A 20,298-nucleotide genomic window follows, 5' to 3' on the forward strand; every position below is an offset into this window, starting at 1 on the left:
TAACATGGTTTAAAGGCTGAGCCTAGCTGCTAACTAGCTATCAAACTAGCAAGGTTTCCAAGAGAACTTGAACACAACCGCGATGCGGTTGGCTCTTGTGGCTAGGACCGCAGATACCTGCCCTGCCTGGAACTGTGTTGAGTACCAGCGTTAGGCTACGTTGCTACGTTAGCGTTAGGCTACGTTGCTACGTTAGCGTTAGGCTACGTTGCTACGTTAGCGTTAGGCTACGTTGCTACCATGTCATCCAAAGGCGGTGGGAGAAGACAGTGTTTCTCTATCGCAGGTGAAGGAGCTTTTAAACCAACAAAAAGGGTTCTACAAGCAGTTGTTAAAAGAGGGAAAAAAATGCCTTTTCCAAATAATGATGGACTCAATGAACAAAAGAACGGACGATCTGATCAAAGAGCTCCAGGACCATAAGAACAGTTTGCAGTTCTCCCAGGGAGAGGTGGATGTCCTGAAAGAGATTGTGAATCATTATTACAGGTGACCGGGAAAACAGACAATCCAGGAGGATTATCATCATTATGGATGGTATACCAGTCTCTCCACATGAGAACTGGGCGGAGTCTGAGGAAGAAACCCTGATCACTGAAAAGCCGCAGATGGATCATAAGAAGACTGAGGTAGAGAGCGCCCACATGTCTGGGAAAAACCTGTAACCAGCCCAGGTGACAGACCCACGCCGGCAGTGGTCAAATTCTTAAAGTTTAAGGACAAGATGACTGTTCTGGAGAGAGCCAAGTGCTTTTTAAGAGCAACCAACATTTTCCTGAATGCAGACTACTCGGAAGCTGTGCGCCAGAGGCGGAGACAATTTAAGGGCGCTCTCGAGAGGCTAGGTGACAGACCCAGGCCGGTTAGTATCTGTAGAACACACATACAAACAGCACAACGGGTGTGTCAACAGAGGCAACAGGAGCTGACGTTCTCTATGTCCTCACCTCGGTTACCTCTGCGAGAACTGAAGGGAAGGGACTATATGTGTAACTATGGATATGAGCTGACTAGGACTTGCCAAGTTAAACAGAAGCATACAAACTCCATATCACTGCCATATCACTCCTCGGGTCCATTGGGTGGGTCACACACACAACTTCATATCAATCCATTGGGTTGGGTCACATCCTGGGTGCACGAACAAAGCCGCCGCCAAGTCCCAACTAGTCCTGTTTTTGTTTTTTTAATTCCATCTCCTCCCACGCTGGTTCTTTCCAAGCATGTATCCCAAAATGGCACCCTGATCCCTTTGAGGTGCACTACTTGTGAGCAGAGACATATGTGACCTGGTCAAAAGTAGTGCACTACATAGGATCCCATTTTGTGGACAAATCCCTAGAAGATACAGACTGCCGCCATGACATGATGACACACATTCTGTTTTGACAGCCTTGACTGAATGCATTAGTGTGTTTCTAGGACAAACATCTGAATTCACACCTTGACTGACTGCATTACAGTGTGTTTCTAGGCCAAACAACTGAATTCACACCCTGACTGACTGCATTACAGTGTGTTTCTAGGACAAACATCTGAATTCACACCTTGACTGACTGCATTACAGTGTGTTTCTAGGCCAAACATCTGAATTCACACCCTGACTGACTGCATTACAGTGTGTTTCTAGGCCAAACATCTGAATTCACACCTTGACTGACTGCATTACAGTGTGTTTCTAGGCCAAACATCTGAATTCACACCTTGACTGACTGCATTACAGTGTGTTTCTAGGCCAAACAACTGAATTCCCACCCTGACTGCATTACAGTGTGTTTCTAGGCCAAACATCTGAATTCACACCTTGACTGACTGCATTACAGTGTGTTTCTAGGCCAAACAACTGAATTCACACCTTGACTGACTGCATTACAGTGTGTTTCTAGGCCAAACAACTGAATTCACACCTTGACTGACTGCATTACAGTGTGTTTCTAGGCCAAACAACTGAATTCACACCTTGACTGACTGCATTACAGTGTGTTTCTAGGCCAAACAACTGAATTCACACCTTGACTGACTGCATTACAGTGTGTTTCTAGGCCAAACAACTGAATTCCCACCCTGACTGCATTACAGTGTGTTTCTAGGCCAAACAACTGAATTCCCACCTTGACTGACTGCATTACAGTGTGTTTCCAGGCCAAACATCTGAATTCCCACCTTGACAATGCATTACAGTGTGTTTCTAGGCCAAACAACTGAATTCCCACCCTGACTGACTGCATTACAGTGTGTTTCTAGGCCAAACATCTGAATTCCCACCCTGACTGCATTACAGTGTGTTTCTAGGCCAAACAACTGAATTCACACCCTGACTGCATTACAGTGTGTTTCTTGGCCAAACAACTGAATTCCCACCCTGACTGAATGCATTACAGTGTGTCTATGCCAAACAACTGAATTCCCACCCTGACTGCATTACAGTGTGTTTCTAGGCCAAACAACTGAATTCCCACCCTGACAATGCATTACAGTGTGTTTCTAGGCCAAACAACTGAATTCCCATCCTGACTGACTGCATTACAGTGTGTTTCTAGGCCAAACAACTGAATTCCCACCTTGACAATGCATTACAGTGTGTTTCTAGGCCAAACAACTGAATTCCCACCCTGCATTACAGTGTGTTTCTGCAAACAACTGAATACAGTGTGTTTCTAGGCCAAACAACTGAATTCCCCAAACAACTGAATTCTGACAACTGCATTACAGTGTGTTTCTAGGCCAAACAACTGAATTCCCACCCTGACTGCATTACAGTGTGTTTCTAGGCCAAACAACTGAATTCACACCCTGACTGACTGCATTACAGTGTGTTTCTAGGCCAAACATCTGAATTCCCACCCTGACTGAATGAATTACAGTGTGTTTCTAGGCCAAACAACTGAATTCCCACCTGACTGCATTACAGTGTGTTTCTAGGCCAAACAACTGAATTCCCACCTGACTGAATGAATTAGTGTGTTTCTTGGCCAAACAACTGAATTCCCACCTTGACTGCATTACAGTGTGTTTCTAGGCCAAACAACTGAATTCCCACCCTGACTGAATGAATTAGTGTGTTTCTAGGCCAAACAACTGAATTCCCACCCTGACTGCATTACAGTGTGTTTCTAGGCCAAACAACTGAATTCCCACCTTGACTGAATGAATTACAGTGTGTTTCTAGGCCAAACAACTGAATTCCCACCCTGACTGCATTACAGTGTGTTTCTAGGCCAAACAACTGAATTCCCACCTTGACTGCATTACAGTGTGTTTCTAGGCCAAACAACTGAATTCCCACCCTGACTGCATTACAGTGTGTCTATGCCAAACAACTGAATTCCCACCCTGACTGCATTACAGTGTGTTTCTAGGCCAAACAACTGAATTCCCACCTGACTGACTGCATTACAGTGTGTTTCTAGGCCAAACAACTGAATTCCCACCTGACTGACTGCATTACAGTGTGTTTCTAGGCCAAACAACTGAATTCCACCCTGACTGAATGCATTACAGTGTGTTTCTAGGCCAAACAACTGAATTCCCACCTTGACTGAATGCATTACAGTGTGTTTCTAGGCCAAACAACTGAATTCCCACCCTGACTGCATTACAGTGTGTTTCTAGGCCAAACAACTGAATTCCCACCCTGACTGAATGCATTACAGTGTGTTTCTAGGCCAAACAACTGAATTCCCACCCTGAATGCATTACAGTGTGTTTCTAGGCCAAACAACTGAATTCCCACCCTGAATGCATTACAGTGTGTTTCTAGGCCAAACAACTGAATTCCCACCCTGACTGAATGCATTACAGTGTGTTTCTAGGCCAAACAACTGAATTCCCACCCTGACTGCATTACAGTGTGTTTCTAGGCCAAACAACTGAATTCCCACCCTGAATGCATTACAGTGTGTTTCTAGGCCAAACAACTGAATTCACACCTTGACTGACTGCATTACAGTGTGTTTCTAGGCCAAACAACTGAATTCACACCCTGACTGAATGCATTACAGTGTGTTTCTAGGCCAAACAACTGAATTCCCACCCTGACTGAATGCATTACAGTGTGTTTCTAGGCCAAACAACTGAATTCCCACCCTGAATGCATTACAGTGTGTTTCTAGGCCAAACAACTGAATTCCCACCCTGACTGACTGCATTACAGTGTGTTTCTAGGCCAAACAACTGAATTCACACCCTGACTGCATTACAGTGTGTTTCTAGGCCAAACAACTGAATTCCCACCCTGACTGCATTACAGTGTGTTTCTAGGCCAAACAACTGAATTCCCACCCTGACTGACTGCATTACAGTGTGTTTCTAGGCCAAACAACTGAATTCCCACCCTGACTGAATGCATTACAGTGTGTTTCTAGGCCAAACAACTGAATTCACACCCTGACTGCATTACAGTGTGTTTCTAGGCCAAACAACTGAATTCCCACCCTGACTGAATGCATTACAGTGTGTTTCTAGGCCAAACAACTGAATTCCTAGGCCAAACCTGACTGACTGCATTACAGTGTGTTTCTAGGCCAAACAACTGAATTCCCACCTTGACTGACTGCATTACAGTGTGTCTCTAGGCCAAACAACTGAATTCACACCTTGACTGACTGCATTACAGTGTGTCTCTAGGCCAAACAACTGAATTCACACCTTGACTGACTGCATTACAGTGTGTTTCTAGGCCAAACAACTGAATTCCCACCCTGACTGAATGCATTACAGTGTGTTTCTAGGCCAAACAACTGAATTCATCATACAGGTGTTAAGTGAGGAGCCAGAATACATATTTTTAGTAATGTTTATGGACAGAGGTTATGAGAACAGGGAAACACTGGGATACGTCAGAACTGACCGACTACAATATATATCAGATCAAACTTGAGAACATTGTCACTTTAATTAAATGTTTAAAATAATGTTTACATACTGCTTTACTTATTTCATATGCATATATTGTATTCTTGTCAATGCCACTCTGACATTGCTCGTCCTAACGTTAATATATTTCTTAATTCCGTTATTTAACTTTTTGTTGCGAATTGTTTTTAGATACTACAGCACTGTTGGAGCAAGGAACACAAGCCTTTCGCTACAAAAACATCTGCTAAATATGTGTATGTGACCAATACAACTGGATTACATTTGAAACCTACAGCACTGATTGCTGTGGTTGTATCATTAAGGTTTTAAGTTGTTTTATGATGGTGATTGTGATAGGTTACTGGTTGTTATGTGGTTTTATGATGGTGATGGTGATAGGTTACTGGTTGTTATGTTGATGGTGATTGTGATAGGTTACTGGTTGTTATGTGGTTTTATGATGGTGATGGTGATAGGTTACTGGTTGTTATGTGGTTTTATGATGGTGATTGTGATAGGTTACTGGTTGTTACTGGTTGTTATGTGGTTTTATGGTGTTGATTGTGATAGGTTACTGGTTGTTATGTGGTTTTATGATGTTGATTGTGATAGGTTACTGGTTGTTATGTGGTTTTATGATGGTGATTGTGATAGGTTACTGGTTGTTATGTGGTTTTATGATGGTGATTGTGATAGGTTACTGGTTGTTATGTGGTTTTATGGTGTTGATTGTGATAGGTTACTGGTTGTTACTGTGTTATGTTTTATGGTGGATTGTGATAGGTTACTGGTTGTTATGTGGTTTTATGATGTTGATTGTGATAGGTTACTGGTTGTTATGTGGTTTTATGATGTTGATTGTGATAGGTTACTGGTTGTTATGTGGTTTTATGATGGTGATTGTGATAGGTTACTGGTTGTTATGTGGTTTTATGATGGTGATTGTGATAGGTTACTGGTTGTTATGTTGATGGTGATTGTGATAGGTTACTGGTTGTTATGTGGTTTTATGATGGTGATTGTGATAGGTTACTGGTTGTTATGTGGTTTATGGTGATTGTGATAGGTTACTGGTTGTTATGTTTTTGATGGATGTGATTGTGATAGGTTACTGGTTGTTATGTGGTTTTATGATGGTGATGGTGATAGGTTACTGGTTGTTATGTGGTTTTATGATGGTGATTGTGATAGGTTACTGGTTGTTATGTGGTTTTATGATGGTGATTGTGATAGGTTACTGGTTGTTATGTGGTTTTATGATGGTGATTGTGATAGGTTACTGGTTGTTATGTGGTTTTATGATGGTGATTGTGATAGGTTACTGGTTGTTATGTGGTTTTATGATGGTGATTGTGATAGGTTACTGGTTGTTATGTGGTTTTATGATGGTGATTGTGATAGGTTACTGGTTGTTATGTGGTTTTATGATGGTGATTGTGATAGGTTACTGGTTGTTATGTGGTTTTATGATGGTGATTGTGATAGGTTACTGGTTGTTATGTGGTTTTATGATGGTGATTGATTGTGATAGGTTACTGGTTGTTATGTGGTTTTATGGTGGTGATTGTGATAGGTTACTGGTTGTTATGTTGATGGTGATTGTGATAGGTTACTGGTTGTTATGTGGTTTTATGATGGTGATTGTGATAGGTTACTGGTTGTTATGTGGTTTTATGATGGTGATTGTGATAGGTTACTGGTTGTTATGTGGTTTTATGGTGTTGATTGTGATAGGTTACTGGTTGTTATGTTGATGGTGATTGTGATAGGTTACTGGTTGTTACTGGTTGTTTGTGGTTTTATGATGGTGATAGGTTACTGGTTGTTATGTTTTTATGATGGTGATTGTGATAGGTTACTGGTTGTTATGTGGTTTTATGATGTGATAGGTTACTGGTTGTTATTGGTTTTATGATGGTGATTGTGTTTACTGGTTGTTATGTGGTTTTATGATGGTGATTGTGATAGGTTACTGGTTGTTATGTGGTTTTATGGTGGTGATTGTGATAGGTTACTGGTTGTTATGTTTTTATGATGGTGATTGTGATAGGTTACTGGTTGTTATGTGGTTTTATGATGGTGATTGTGATAGGTTACTGGTTGTTATGTGGTTTTATGATGGTGATTGTGATAGGTTACTGGTTGTTATGTGGTTTTATGATGGTGATTGTGATAGGTTACTGGTTGTTATGTGGTTTTATGATGGTGATTGTGATAGGTTACTGGTTGTTATGTGGTTTTATGATGGTGATTGTGATAGGTTACTGGTTGTTATGTTGATGGTGATTGTGATAGGTTACTGGTTGTTATGTGGTTTTATGATTGTGATAGGTTACTGGTTGTTATGTTGATGGTGATTGTGATGGTTACTGGTTGTTATGTGGATTTTAGGTTATGATGGTGATTGTGATAGGTTACTGGTTGTTATGTGGTTTTATGATGGTGATTGTGATAGGTTACTGGTTGTTATGTGGTTTTATGGTGTTGATTGTGATAGGTTACACACATGGTTGTTACTGGTTGTTATGTGGTTTTATGGTGATTGATTGTGATAGGTTACTGGTTGTTATGTGGTGATGTTATGTGGTTTTATGATGTTGATTGTGATAGGTTACTGGTTGTTATGTGGTTTTATAAACAAATTGTGATAGGTTACTGGTTGTTATGTGGTTTTATGATGGTGATTGTGATAGGTTACTGGTTGTTATGTTGATGGTGATTGTGATAGGTTACTGGTTGTTATGTGGTTTTATGATGGTGATTGTGATAGGTTACTGGTTGTTATGTTGATGGTGATTGTGATAGGTTACTGGTTGTTATGTGGTTTTATGATGGTGATTGTGATAGGTTACTGGTTGTTATGTTGATGGTGATTGTGATAGGTTACTGGTTGTTATGTGGTTTTATGGTGGTGATTGTGATAGGTTACTGGTTGTTATGTGGTTTTATGGTGTTGATTGTGATAGGTTACTGGTTGTTATGTGGTTTTATGGTGTTGATTGTGATAGGTTCCACTGGTTGTTACTGGTTTGTTATGTGGATGGTGATTGTGTGATAGGTTACTGGTTGTTATGTAATATGATGTGTACACACCGCTCAGACCAGCAACACTGGACCTTGGGCACTAAACAAAAACTTTTGAAGGTTTGGGCTGTCAATATAGGTATCCTTCTTACAGTGAGTTGGTTTTATGTATTAATACACATATATTAATACACATCTCAGGCATCCAAAGCTGACATTAACTTTTCAGTGGGGTGGTACCTATCTATATTAATACACATCTATATTAATACACATCTCAGTGGGGTGGTACCTATCTATATTAATACACATCTATATTAATACACATCTCAGTGGGGTGGTACCTATCTATATTAATACACATCTATATTAATACACACCGGGCAGCAGCTGGAACAGATCTGGCTTAAAGGTCCAACTAAGACTCCACACCTCCAGTCCAGTTGGATGCACTATGGCATCCAAAGCTGACATTAACATTTAAAAAGAGGTCACAGGTAAAATGACTACCTTTCACACAGAGGGGGTTGGCACGTGGCAGCTCTCTCTTGCGTTTGGGCTGTCCTCTCTTGTGAAGGGTTATGGGGGAGGTCAGATGTTACAGATGAGAATCCTACCTTTCACACAGAGGGGGTTGGCACGTGGCAGCTCTCTCTTGTGTTTGGGCTGTCCTCTCTTGTGAAGGGTTAGGGGGGAGGTCAGATGTTACAGATGAGAATCCTACCTTTCACACAGAGGGGGTTGGCACGTGGCAGCTCTCTCTTGTGTTTGGGCTGTCCTCTCTTGTGAAGGGTTAGGGGGGAGGTCAGATGTTACAGATGAGAATCCTACCTTTCACACAGAGGGGGTTGGCATGTGGCAGCTCTCTCTTGTGTTTGGGCTGTCCTCTCTTGTGAAGGCAGTCTATGTAGAGCCTCACCCTCCGGTCCACAGCATCTCTCACCAGACTAGTGACCTCCTGGAGAGGATAGAGGACAAGATGTTACAGGGAGGGAGAGGTAGAGGTAGAGCCACACCAGGTAGAGGTACAACCACACCAGGTCCACAGCAGGGAGGAGATATTAAGAGAGAAGTGGGGTGGGGTGGTACCTATCTATATTAATATACATCTATATTAATACACATCTCAGTGAGGTGGTACCTATCTATATTAATACACATCTCAGTGAGGTGGTACCTATCTACATTAGTACACATCTATATTAATACACATCTCAGTGAGGTGGTATCTATCTATATTAATATACATCTATATTAATACACATCTATATTAATACACATCTCAGTGGGGTGGTACCTATCTATATTAATACACATCTATATTAATACACATCTATATTAATACACATCTCAGTGGGGTGGTACCTATCTATATTAATACACATCTATATAAATACACATCTATATAAATACACATCTATATTAATACACATCTCAGTGGGGTGGTACCTATCTATATTAATACACATCTATATAAATACACATCTATATTAATACACATCTCAGTGGGGTGGTACCTATCTATATTAATACACATCTATATTAATACACATCTATATTAATACACATCTCAGTGGGGTGGTACCTATCTATATTAATACACATCTATATTAATACACATCTCAGTGAGGTGGTGTCTATCTATATTAATACACATCTATATTAATACACATTCAGTGGGGTGGTACCTATCTATATTAATACACATCTATATTAATACACATCTCAGTGAGGTGGTACCTATCTATATTAATACACATCTATATTAATACGCATCTATATTAATACACATCTCAGTGAGGTGGTACCTATCTATATTAATATACATCTCAGTGAGGTGGTACCTATCTATATTAATATACATCTATATTAATATACATCTCAGTGAGGTGGTACCTATCTATATTAATATACATCTCAGTGGGGTGGTACCTATCTATATTAATACACATCTATAAGGAAGACATACTAAAACAGGTATTTATTTGTCCTCTTAAATCATATTCAAATAAACGTTTTGTTATTGTTGATGCCGATGGTATTGACATTTTTATTCTGATACCTGTTATTTAAATGAAAGGTTGTTGTGAAGGTTTCCTGCCTCCAACCCTCACCTCCCCCAAGATCAACACAAACACACCTTGTCTCCCATATCTCCATACCTCAGTGTGCTCCATAGTGAACCAGCTGGTTTCCTGTGGTGCTCCGCGGCTCAGAGGCCCAATGATCTGCAGTTCCACCAACACAGCATAGCTCCCACACTGTAACACAGACAACAGGTTGCTGAGAGACTCCCACACTGTAACACAGACACAACAGGATGCTGAGAGACTCCCACACTGTAACAGACACAACAGGATGCTGAGAGGCTCCCACACTGTAACACAGACAACAGGATGCTGAGAGGCTCCCACACTGTAACACAGACAACAGGATGCTGAGAGACTCCCACACTGTAACACAGACACAACAGGATGCTGAGAGACTCCCACACTGTAACAGACACAACAGGATGCTGAGAGGCTCCCACACTGTAACACAGACAACAGGATGCTGAGAGGCTCCCACACTGTAACACAGACAACAGGATGCTGAGAGGCTCCCACACTGTAACACAGACACAACAGGATGCTGAGAGACTCCCACACTGTAACACAGACACAACAGGATGCTGAGAGACTCCCACACTGTAACAGACACAACAGGATGCTGAGAGACTCCCACACTGTAACACAGACAACAGGATGCTGAGAGACTCCCACACTGTAACACAGACACAACAGGATGCTGAGAGACTCCCACACTGTAACACAGACACAACAGGATGCTGAGAGACTCCCACACTGTAACAGACACAACAGGATGCTGAGAGACTCCCACACTGTAACAGACACAACAGGATGCTGAGAGACTCCCACACTAACAGACACAACAGGATGCTGAGAGACTCCCACACTGTAACACAGACACAACAGGATGCTGAGAGACTCCCACACTGTAACAGACACAACAGGATGCTGAGAGACTCCCACACTGTAACACAGACAACAGGATGCTGAGAGACTCCCACACTGTAACAGACACAACAGGATGCTGAGAGACTCCCACACTGTAACACAGACACAACAGGATGCTGAGAGACTCCCACACTGTAACAGACACAACAGGATGCTGAGAGACTCCCACACTGTAACAGACACAACAGGATGCTGAGAGACTCCCACACTGTAACACAGACAACAGGTTGCTGAGAGACTCCCACACTGTGACACAGACACAACTGGTTGCTGAGAGACTCCCACACTGTAACACAGACAACAGGATGCTGAGAGACTCCCACACTGTAACACAGACAACAGGATGCTGAGAGACTCCCACACTGTAACACACACAACAGGATGCTGAGAGACTCCCACACTGTAACAGACACAACAGGATGCTGAGAGACTCCCACACTGTAACAGACACAACAGGTTGCTGAGAGACTCCCACACTGTAACACAGACACAACTGGTTGCTGAGAGACTCCCACACTGTAACACAGACAACAGGATGCTGAGAGACTCCCACACTGTAACACAGACAACAGGTTGCTGAGAGACTCCCACACTGTAACACAGACACAACAGGATGCTGAGAGACTCCCACACTGTAACACAGACAACAGGATGCTGAGAGACTCCCACACTGTAACAGACACAACAGGATGCTGAGAGACTCCCACACTGTAACACAGAGACAACAGGATGCTGAGAGACTCCCACACTGTAACACAGACAACAGGATGCTGAGAGACTCCCACACTGTAACACAGACAACAGGATGCCGAGAGGCTCCCACACTGTAACAGACACAACAGGTTGATGAGAGACTCCCACACTGTAACAGACACAACAGGATGCTGAGAGACTCCCACACTGTAACACAGACAACAGGATGCTGAGAGACTCCCACACTGTAACACAGACAACAGGATGCTGAGAGACTCCCACACTGTAACACAGACAACAGGATGCTGAGAGACTCCCACACTGTAACACAGACAACAGGTTGCTGAGAGACTCCCACACTGTAACACAGACAACAGGATGCTGAGAGACTCCCACACTGTAACACAGACAACAGGATGCTGAGAGACTCCCACACTGTAACACAGACAACAGGATGCTGAGAGACTCCCACACTGACAGACAACAGGATGCTGAGAGACTCCCACACTGTAACACAGACAACAGGATGCTGAGAGACTCCCACACTGTAACACAGACAACAGGATGCTGAGAGACTCCCACACTGACAGACACAACAGGATGCTGAGAGACTCCCACACTGTAACAGACAACTGGTTGCTGAGAGACTCCCACACTGTAACACAGACACAACAGGTTGCTGAGAGACTCCCACACTGTAACACAGACACAACAGGTTGCTGAGAGACTCCCACACTAACAGACACAACAGGATGCTGAGAGACTCCCACACTGTAACACAGACACAACAGGTTGCTGAGAGACTCCCACACTAACAGACACAACAGGATGCTGAGAGACTCCCACACTAACAGACACAACAGGATGCTGAGAGACTCCCACACTGTAACAGACACAACAGGTTGCTGAGAGACTCCCACACTGTAACACAGACACAACAGGTTGCTGAGAGACTCCCACACTAACAGACACAACAGGATGCTGAGAGACTCCCACACTGTAACACAGACACAACAGGTTGCTGAGAGACTCCCACACTAACAGACACAACAGGTTGCTGAGAGACTCCCACACTGTAACACAGACACAACAGGAGCCATCTCTCTAGAAACTAGACCCATCTCTCTAGCCATCTCTTCAGAAACAAGTCCCATCTCTCTAGCCATCTCTTCAGAAACCAGACCCATCTCTCTAGCCATCTCTTCAGAAACCAGACCCATCTCTTCAGAAACCAGACCCATCTCTCGAGCCATCTCTTCAGAAACTAGACCCATCTCTCGAGCCATCTCTTCAGAAACTAGACCAATCTCTCCAGCCATCTCTTCAGAATCCAGACCCATCTCTGTGGAAACTAAACCCATCTATCTAGAAACCAGACCCATCTCTCCAGCCATCTCTCTGTTCCGCTCTCCCTCCCACTGTCTCTCTTCTCTCTGTTCTGCTCTCCCTCCCACTGCCTCTCCTCTCTCTGTTCTCCTCTCCCTCCCACTGCCTCTCCTCTCTGTTCTGCTCTCACTCCCACTGCCTCTCCTCTCTCTGTTCTCCTCTCCCTCCCACTGCCTCTCCTCTGCTCTCCTCCCACTGTTCTGCTCTCCCTCCCACTGCCCCCCTCTCTGTTCTGCTCTCCCTCCCACTGTCTCTCCTCTCTCTGTTCTGCTCTCCTCCCACTGCCTCTCCTCTCTGTTCTGCTCTCCCTCCCACTGTCTCTCCTCTCTCTGTTCTGCTCTCCCTCCCACTGTCTCTCCTCTCTCTGTTCTGCTCTCCCTCCCACTGCCTCGCCTCTCTGTTCTGCTCTCCCTCCCACTGTCTCCCTCCTCTCTGTTCTGCTCTCCCTCCCACTGTCTCTCCTCTCTCTGTTCTGCTCTCCCTCCCACTGTCTCTCCTCTCTCTGTTCTGCTCTCCCTCCCACTGCCTCTCCTCTCTCTGTTCTGCTCTCCCTCCCACTGTCTCTCTCTCTGTTCTGCTCTCCCTCCCACTGCTCTCCTCTCTGTTCTGCTCTCCCTCCCACTGCCTCTCCTCTGTTCTGCTCTCCTCCCACTGTCTCCTCTCTCTGTTCTGCTCTCCCTCCCACTGTCTCTCCTCTCTGTTCTGCTCTCCCTCCCACTGTCTCTCCTCTCTCTGTTCTGCTCTCCCTCCCACTGCCTCTCCTCTCTGTTCTGCTCTCCCTCCCACTGTCTCTCCTCTCTCTGTTCTGCTCTCCCTCCCACTGTCTCTCCTCTCTCTGTTCTGCTCTCCCTCCCACTGTCTCTCCTCTCCGTTCTGCTCTCCCTCCCACTGCCTCTCCTCTCTGTTCTGCTCTCCCTCCCACTGCCTCTCCTCTCTGTTCTGCTCTCCCTCCCACTGCCTCTCCTCTCTCTGTTCTGCTCTCCCTCCCACTGTCTCTCCTCTCTCTGTTCTGCTCTCCCTCCCACTGCCTCTCCTCTCTCTGTTCTGCTCTCCCTCCCACTGCCTCTCCTCTCTCTGTTCTGCTCTCCCTCCCACTGTCTCTCCTCTCTCTGTTCTGCTCTCCCTCCCACTGCCTCTCCTCTCTGTTCTGCTCTCCCTCCCACTGCCTCTCCTCTCTGTTCTGCTCTCCCTCCCACTGCCTCTCCTCTCTGTTCTGCTCTCCCTCCCACTGCCTCTCCTCCCTGTTCTCCTCTCCCTCCCACTGTCTCTCCTCTCTGTTCTGTTCTGCTCTCCCTCCCACTGCCCCTCCTCTCTGTTCTCCTCTCCCTCCCACTGCCTCTCCTCTCTGTTCTCCTCTCCTCCCACTGCCTTCCTCTCTGTTCTCCTCTCCCTCCCACTGCCTCGCCTCTCTGTTCTCCTCTCCTCCCACTGCCTTCCTCTCTCTGTTCTCCTCTCCCCTCCCACTGCCTCGCCTGTTCTCCTCTCCCTCCTGCCTCTCCTCTCTGTTCTCCTCTCCCTCCCACTGCCTCTCCTCTCTGTTCTCCTCTCCTCCCACTGCCTTCTGTTCTCCTCTCCTCCTGCCTGTTCTCCTCTCCCTCCCACTGCCTCGCCTTCTGTTCTCTCTCCTCCCACTGCCCCTCCTCTCTGTTCTCCTCTCCCTCCCACTGCCTTCTGTTCTCTCCTCCCACTGCCTCTCCTCTCTGTTCTCCTCTCCTCCCACTGCCTCGCCTCTCTGTTCTCCTCTCCTCCACTGCCTCTCCTCTCTGTTCTCCTCTCCTCCCACTGCCTCGCCTCTCTGTTCTCCTCTCCCTCCCACTCTCCTCTCTGTTCTCCTCTCCCTCCCACTGTCTCTCCTCTCTCTGTTCTGCTCTCCCTCCCACTGTCTCCCTCCCTGTTCTGCTCTGTCTCTCCTCTCTCTGTTCTGCTCTCCCTCCCACTGCCTCGCCTCTCTGTTCTCCTCTCCCCTCCCACTGCCTCTCCTGTTCTCCTCTCCCCCCACTGCCTCTCTCTGTTCTCCTCTCCTCCACTGCCTCTCCTCTCTCTGTTCTCCTCCCCTCCCACTGTCTCTCCTCTCTCTGTTCTGCTCTCCCTCCCACTGTCTCTCCTCTCTCTGTTCTCCTCCCACTGTCTCTCCTCTCTCTGTTCTGCTCTCCTCCCACTGCCTCTCCTCTCTCTGTTCTGCTCTCCCTCCTGCCTCTCTCTCTCTGTTCTGCTCTCCCTCCCACTGCCTCGCCTCTCTGTTCTCCTCTCCCTCCCACTGCCTCTCCTCTCTGTTCTCCTCTCCTCCCACTGCCTCTCCTCTCAGTGTTCTGCTCTCCCTCCCACTGCCTCCCTCTCTGTTCTCCTCTCCCTCCCACTGCCCTCCTCTCTGTTCTCCTCCCCTCCCACTGCCTCCCTCTCTCTGTTCCTCTCCTCCCACTGCCTCTCCTCTCTGTTCCCCCCTCCTGCCTCTCCTCTCTCTGTCTCTCCCCTCCCACTGTCTTCCTCCTGTTCTGTCCCCTCCCACTGCCTCGCCTCTCTGTTCTGCTCTCTCCCACTGCCCCTCCTCTCTGTTCTCTCCCCTTCTTCTGTTCTCCTCCCACTGCCTCCTCTCTGTTCTGCTCTCCTCCCACTGCCCCTCCTCCTGTTCTCTCCCCTCTCTTCTCTGTTCTGCTCTCCCTCCCACTGCCTCTCCTCTCTGTTCTGCTCTCCTCCCACTGTCTCTCCTCTCTCTGTTCTGCTCCCCCCACTGCCTCTCCTCTCTCTGTTCTGCTCTCCCTCCCACTGCCTCTCTCTGCCCCTGCCCCTCCTCTCTGTCTGCTCCCCTCTCCTCTCCTGTTCTGCTCTCCTCCCACTGCCCCTCCTCTCTGTTCTGCCTCCCTCTCCTCCTGTCTCTCCCCTCCTTCTGCTCCTCTCTGTTCTGCTCTCCTCCCACTGTCTCTCTCTCTCTGTTCTGCCCCCTCCCACTGCCTCTCCTCTCTCTGTTCTGCTCCCTCCCACTGCCTTCCTCTCTGTTCTGTCTCCCTCCCACTGTCTCTCCTCTCTCTGTTCTGCTCTCCTCCCACTGTCTCTCCTCTCTCTGTTCTGCTCTCCCCCACTGCCTCTCCTCCTCTGCTCTCCCTCCCACTGCCTCTCCTCTCTCTGTTCTGCTCTCCCTCCCACTGTCTCTCCTCTCTCTGTTCTGCTCTCCCTCCCACTGCCTCGCCTCCTCTGTTCTCCTCTCCCTCTGCCCCCCTCCTCTCTGTTCTGCTCTCCTCCCACTGTCTCTCCTCTCTCTGTTCTGCTCCCCTGCCTCGCCTCTCTGTTCTGCTCTCCCTCCCACTGCCTCTCCTCTCTCTGTTCTGCTCTCCCTCCCCTGTCTCTCCTCTCTCTGTTCTGCTCTCCCTCCCACTGCCTCGCCTCTCTGTTCTCCTCTCCCTCCCACTGCCCCTCCTCTCTGTTCTCCTCTCCCTCCCACTGCCTCGCCTCTCTGTTCTCCTCTCCCTCCCCCTGCCTTCCTCTCTGTTCTCCTCTCCTCCCACTGTCTCTCCTCTCTCTGTTCTGCTCTCCCTCCCACTGCCTCGCCTCTCTGTTCTCCTCTCCCTCCCATCCGCCTCTCCTCTCTCTGTTCTGCTCTCCCTCCCACTGCCTCTCCTCTCTCTGTTCTGCTCTCCTCCCACTGCCTCTCCTCTCTGTTCTGCTCTCCCTCCCACTGCCTCTCCTCTCTGTTCTCCTCTCCCTCCCACTGTCTCTCCTCTCTGTTCTGCTCTCCCTCCCACTGCCTCGCCTCTCTGTTCTGCTGCCCCTCCTCTCTGTTCTGCTCTCCCTCTCTCTCTCTGTTCTGCTCTCCCTCCCACTGCCTCGCCTCTCTGTTCTGCTCTCCCTCCCACTGCCTCTCCTCTCTCTGTTCTGCTCTCCCTCCTGTCTCTCCTCTCTCTGTTCTGCTCTCCCTCCCCACTGCCTCGCCTCTCTGTTCTCCTCTCCCTCCCATGCCCCTCCTCTCTGTTATGAACTGCCTCGGGACTGTTCTGCTCTCCTCCCACTGCCCCTCCTCTCTGTTCTGCTCTCCCTCCCACTGCCTCTCCTCTCTCTGTTCTGTCTCCTCCCACTTCTCTCCTCTCTCTGTTCTGCTCTCCTCCCACTGCCTCGCCTCTCTGTTCTACTCTCCCTCCACTGCCCTCTCTGTTCTCCTCTCACTCCCACTGCCTAAACTCCTCTCCCTCCCACTGCCCCTCCTCTCTGTTCTGCTCTCCCTCCCACTGCCTCGCCTCTCTGTTCTGCTCTCCCTCCCACTGCCCCTCCTCTCTGTTCTGCTCTCCTCCCACTGCCTCTCCTCTCTCTGTTCTGCTCTCCCTCCCACTGTCTCTCCTCTCTCTGTTCTGCTCTCCCTCCCACTGTCTCTCCTCTCTCTGTTCTGGCCTCTCCTCTCTGTTCTGCTCTCCCTCCACTGCCTCTCCTCTCATGTTCTGCTCTCCTCCACTGCCTCTCCTCTCTGTTCTGCTCTCCCTCCCACTGCCCCTCCTCTCTGTTCTGCTCTCCTCCCACTGCCTCTCCTCTCTCTGTTCTGCTCTCCTCCCACTGTCTCTCCTCTCTCTGTTCTGCTCTCCCTCCCACTGCCTCTCCTCTCTGTTCTGCTCTCCCTCCCACTGCCTCTCCTCTCTCTGTTCTGCTCTCCCTCCCACTGCCTCAAATCCTCTCCCTCCCACTGCCCCTCCTCTCTGTTCTGCTCTCCCTCTCCTCTCTCTGTTCTGCTCTCCCTCCCACTGCCTCTCCTCTCTCTGTTCTGCTCTCCCTCCCACTGCCTCTCCTCTCTCTGTTCTGCTCTCCCTCCCACTGCCTCGCCTCTCCTCTCCCTCCCACTGCCCCTCCTCTCTGTTCTGCTCTCCTCCCACTGTCTCTCCTCTCTCTGTTCTGCTCTCCTCCCACTGTCTCTCCTCTCTCTGTTCTGCTGTCTCTCCTCTCTCTGTTCTGCTCTCCCTCCACTGTCTCTCCTCTCTCTGTTCTGCTCTCCCTCCCACTGTCTCTCCTCTCTCTGTTCTGCTGTCTCTCCTCTCTCTGTTCTGCTCTCCCTCCCACTGTCTCTCCTCTCTCTGTTCTGCTCTCCCTCCCACTGCCTCTCCTCTCTGTTCTGCTCTCCCTCCCACTGTCTCTCCTCTCTCTGTTCTGCTCTCCCTCCCACTGTCTCTCCTCTCTCTGTTCTGCTCTCCCCCAGCCTCTCCTCTCTCTGTTCTGCTCTCCCTCCCACTGTCTCTCCTCTCTCTGTTCTGCTCTCCCTCCCACTGCCCCTCCTCTCTGTTCTGCTCTCCCTCCCACTGCCTCTCCTCTCTCTGTCTCCTCTCCCTCCCAGTCTCTCCTCTCTGTTCTGCTCAGCCCCTCCTCTCTGTTCTGCTCTCCCTCCCACTGCCCCTCCTCTCTGTTCTCCTCTCCTCCCACTGCCTCTCCTCTCTGTTCTCCTCTCCCTCCCACTGCCTCGCCTCTCTGTTCTCCTCTCCCTCCCACTGTCTCTCCTCTCTCTGTTCTGCTCTCCTCCCAGCCTCTCCTCTCTCTGTTCTGTCTCCCTCCCACTGCCTCTCCTCTCTCTGTTCTGCTCTCCCTCCCACTGTCTCTCCTCTCTCTGTTCTGCTCTCCCTCCCATTGTCTCTCCTCTCTCTGTTCTGCTCTCCCTCCCACTGCCTCTCCTCTCTCTGTTCTGCTCTCCCTCCACTGTCTCTCAGGTTCTGCTCTCCCTCCCACTGTCTCTCCTCTCTCTGTTCTGCTCTCCTCCCACTGTCTCTCCTCTCTGTTCTGCTCTCCCTCCCACTGCCTCTCCTCTCTGTTCTGCTCTCCCTCCCACTGCCTCTCCTCTCTCTGTTCTCCTCTCCCTCCCACTGTCTCTCCTCTCTGTTCTGCTCTCCCTCCCACTGCCTCTCCTCTCTGTTAAAACCCACTGCCTCGCCTCTGTTCTCCTCTCCTCCCACTGCCTCGCCTCTCTGTTCTCCTCTCCCTCCCACTGCCTCTCCTCTCTCTGTTCTCCTCTCCCTCCCACTGCCTCTCCTCTCTCTGTTCTGCTCACTGCCTCGCCTCTCTGTTCTCATCTCCCTCCCACTGCCCCTCCTCTCTGTTCTCCTCTCCCTCCACTGAACAGTTCTCCTCTCCTCCCACTGTTGTTCTCCTCTCCCTCCCACTGCCTCGCCTCTCTGTTCTCCTCTCCTCCACTGCCTCTCCTCTCTGTTCTCCTCTCCCTCCACTGCCTCGCCTCTCTGTTCTCCTCTCCTCCCACTGCCTCTCCTCTCTCTGTTCTCCTCTCCTCCCACTGTCTCTCCTCTCTCTGTTCTGCTCTCCCTCCCACTGTCTCTCCTCTCTCTGTTCTGCTCTCCCTCCCAACTCTCTCTGTTCTGCTCTCCCTCCCACTGCCTCGCCTCTCTGTTCTCCTCTCCCTCCCACTGCCTCTCCTCTCTGTTCTCCTCTCCCTCCACTGCCTCGCCTCTCTGTTCTCCTCTCCCTCCCACTGCCTCTCCTCTCTCTGTTCTCCTCTCCCTCCCACTGTCTCTCCTCTCTCTGTTCTGCTCTCCCTCCCACTGTCTCTCCTCTCTCTGTTCTGCTCTCCCTCCACTGTCTCTCCTCTCTCTGTTCTGCTCTCCTCCCACTGCCTCTCCTCTCTCTGTTCTGCTCTCCCTCCCACTGCCTCTCCTCTCTCTGTTCTGCTCTCCCTCCCACTGCCTCGCCTCTCTGTTCTCCTCTCCTCCCACTGCCTCTCCTCTCTGTTCTCCTCTCCCTCCCACTGCCCCTCCTCTCTGTTCTGCTCTCCCTCCCACTGTCTCTCCTCTCTCTGTTCTGCTCTCCCTCCCACTGCCTCGCCTCTCTGTTCTCCTCTCCCTCCCACTGCCCCTCCTCTCTGTTCTGCTCTCCTCCCACTGTCTCTCCTCTCTCTGTTCTGCTCTCCTCCCACTGCCTCGCCTCTCTGTTCTGCTCTCCTCCCACTGCCTCTCCTCTCTCTGTTCTGCTCTCCCTCCCACTGTCTCTCCTCTCTGTTCTGCTCTCCTCCCACTGCCTCGCCTCTCTGTTCTCCTCTCCCTCCCACTGCCCCTCCTCTCTGTTCTCCTCTCCCTCCCACTGCCTCGCCTCTCTGTTCTCCTCTCCCTCCCACTGCCTCTCCTCTCTGTTCTCCTCTCCCTCCCACTGCCTCTCCTCTCTCTGTTCTGCTCTCCCTCCCACTGCCCCTCCTCTCTGTTCTGCTCTCCCTCTCCTCTCTCTGTTCTGCTCTTCCTCCCACTGTCTCTCCTCTCTCTGTTCTGCTCTCCCTCCCACTGCCTCGCCTCTCTGTTCTCCTCTCCCTCCCACTGCCCCTCCTCTCTGTTCTGCTCTCCCTCCCACTGTCTCTCCT

At 48.9% G+C, this 20,298-nt stretch overlaps 2 protein-coding genes across 17 annotated transcripts in view; one reads left to right on the forward strand and one right to left on the reverse strand.

The window, feature by feature from the left end:
- slx4ip (SLX4 interacting protein) overlaps positions 1-20,298 on the reverse strand; it is a 166,004-nt gene that overhangs the window by 101,040 nt on the left and 44,666 nt on the right. For all 3 annotated transcript variants that reach the window (XM_052496241.1, XM_052496236.1, XM_052496240.1), the window contains exons 3-4: positions 10,044-10,142; positions 8,713-8,839 (exon numbers count right to left, since the gene is read on the reverse strand). In XM_052496241.1, coding sequence (XP_052352201.1) covers positions 8,713-8,839; positions 10,044-10,142 — 226 coding nt within the window. The remainder of the gene's footprint in view (positions 1-8,712; positions 8,840-10,043; positions 10,143-20,298) is intronic.
- Positions 5,224-7,746, forward strand: LOC127915811 (uncharacterized). 14 transcript variants are annotated; one of them, XM_052496268.1, is made up of 8 exons: positions 5,224-5,375; positions 5,470-5,553; positions 5,725-5,808; positions 6,007-6,342; positions 6,466-6,549; positions 6,908-7,117; positions 7,586-7,662; positions 7,705-7,729. In XM_052496268.1, exons 1-7 carry the CDS (start codon positions 5,228-5,230, stop codon positions 7,645-7,647), a joined length of 1,008 nt encoding a protein of 335 aa, XP_052352228.1. In that variant the 5' UTR covers positions 5,224-5,227; the 3' UTR covers positions 7,648-7,662; positions 7,705-7,729. The 14 variants fall into 14 exon arrangements, 10 of the variants coding, with proteins under 10 accessions (XP_052352228.1, XP_052352250.1, XP_052352217.1 ...); XM_052496290.1 differs by lacking the exon at positions 7,586-7,662 and having other exon boundaries at positions 7,663-7,746; XM_052496257.1 differs by lacking the exon at positions 7,705-7,729 and having other exon boundaries at positions 7,509-7,678.

The sequence above is a fragment of the Oncorhynchus keta genome, chromosome 3, assembly GCF_023373465.1.
Source record: "Oncorhynchus keta strain PuntledgeMale-10-30-2019 chromosome 3, Oket_V2, whole genome shotgun sequence".
NCBI classification, from domain to species: Eukaryota; Metazoa; Chordata; class Actinopteri; order Salmoniformes; family Salmonidae; genus Oncorhynchus; species Oncorhynchus keta.

What these genes read in the sequence shown, in the direction of transcription:
- LOC127915811 (XM_052496290.1), top strand. Translation starts at nt 5,228, where the DNA reads ATGTGGTTTTATGATGGTGATGGTGATAGGTTACTGGTTGTTATGTTG. An exon ending in TATGATGGTGATTGTGATAG is followed by an intron (nt 6,343 to 6,465) that starts GTTACTGGTTGT and finishes TGATTGTGATAG; the next exon opens with GTTACTGGTTGTTATGTGGT. An exon ending in TATGATGGTGATTGTGATAG is followed by an intron (nt 6,550 to 6,907) that starts GTTACTGGTTGT and finishes TGATTGTGATAG; the next exon opens with GTTACTGGTTGTTATGTGGT.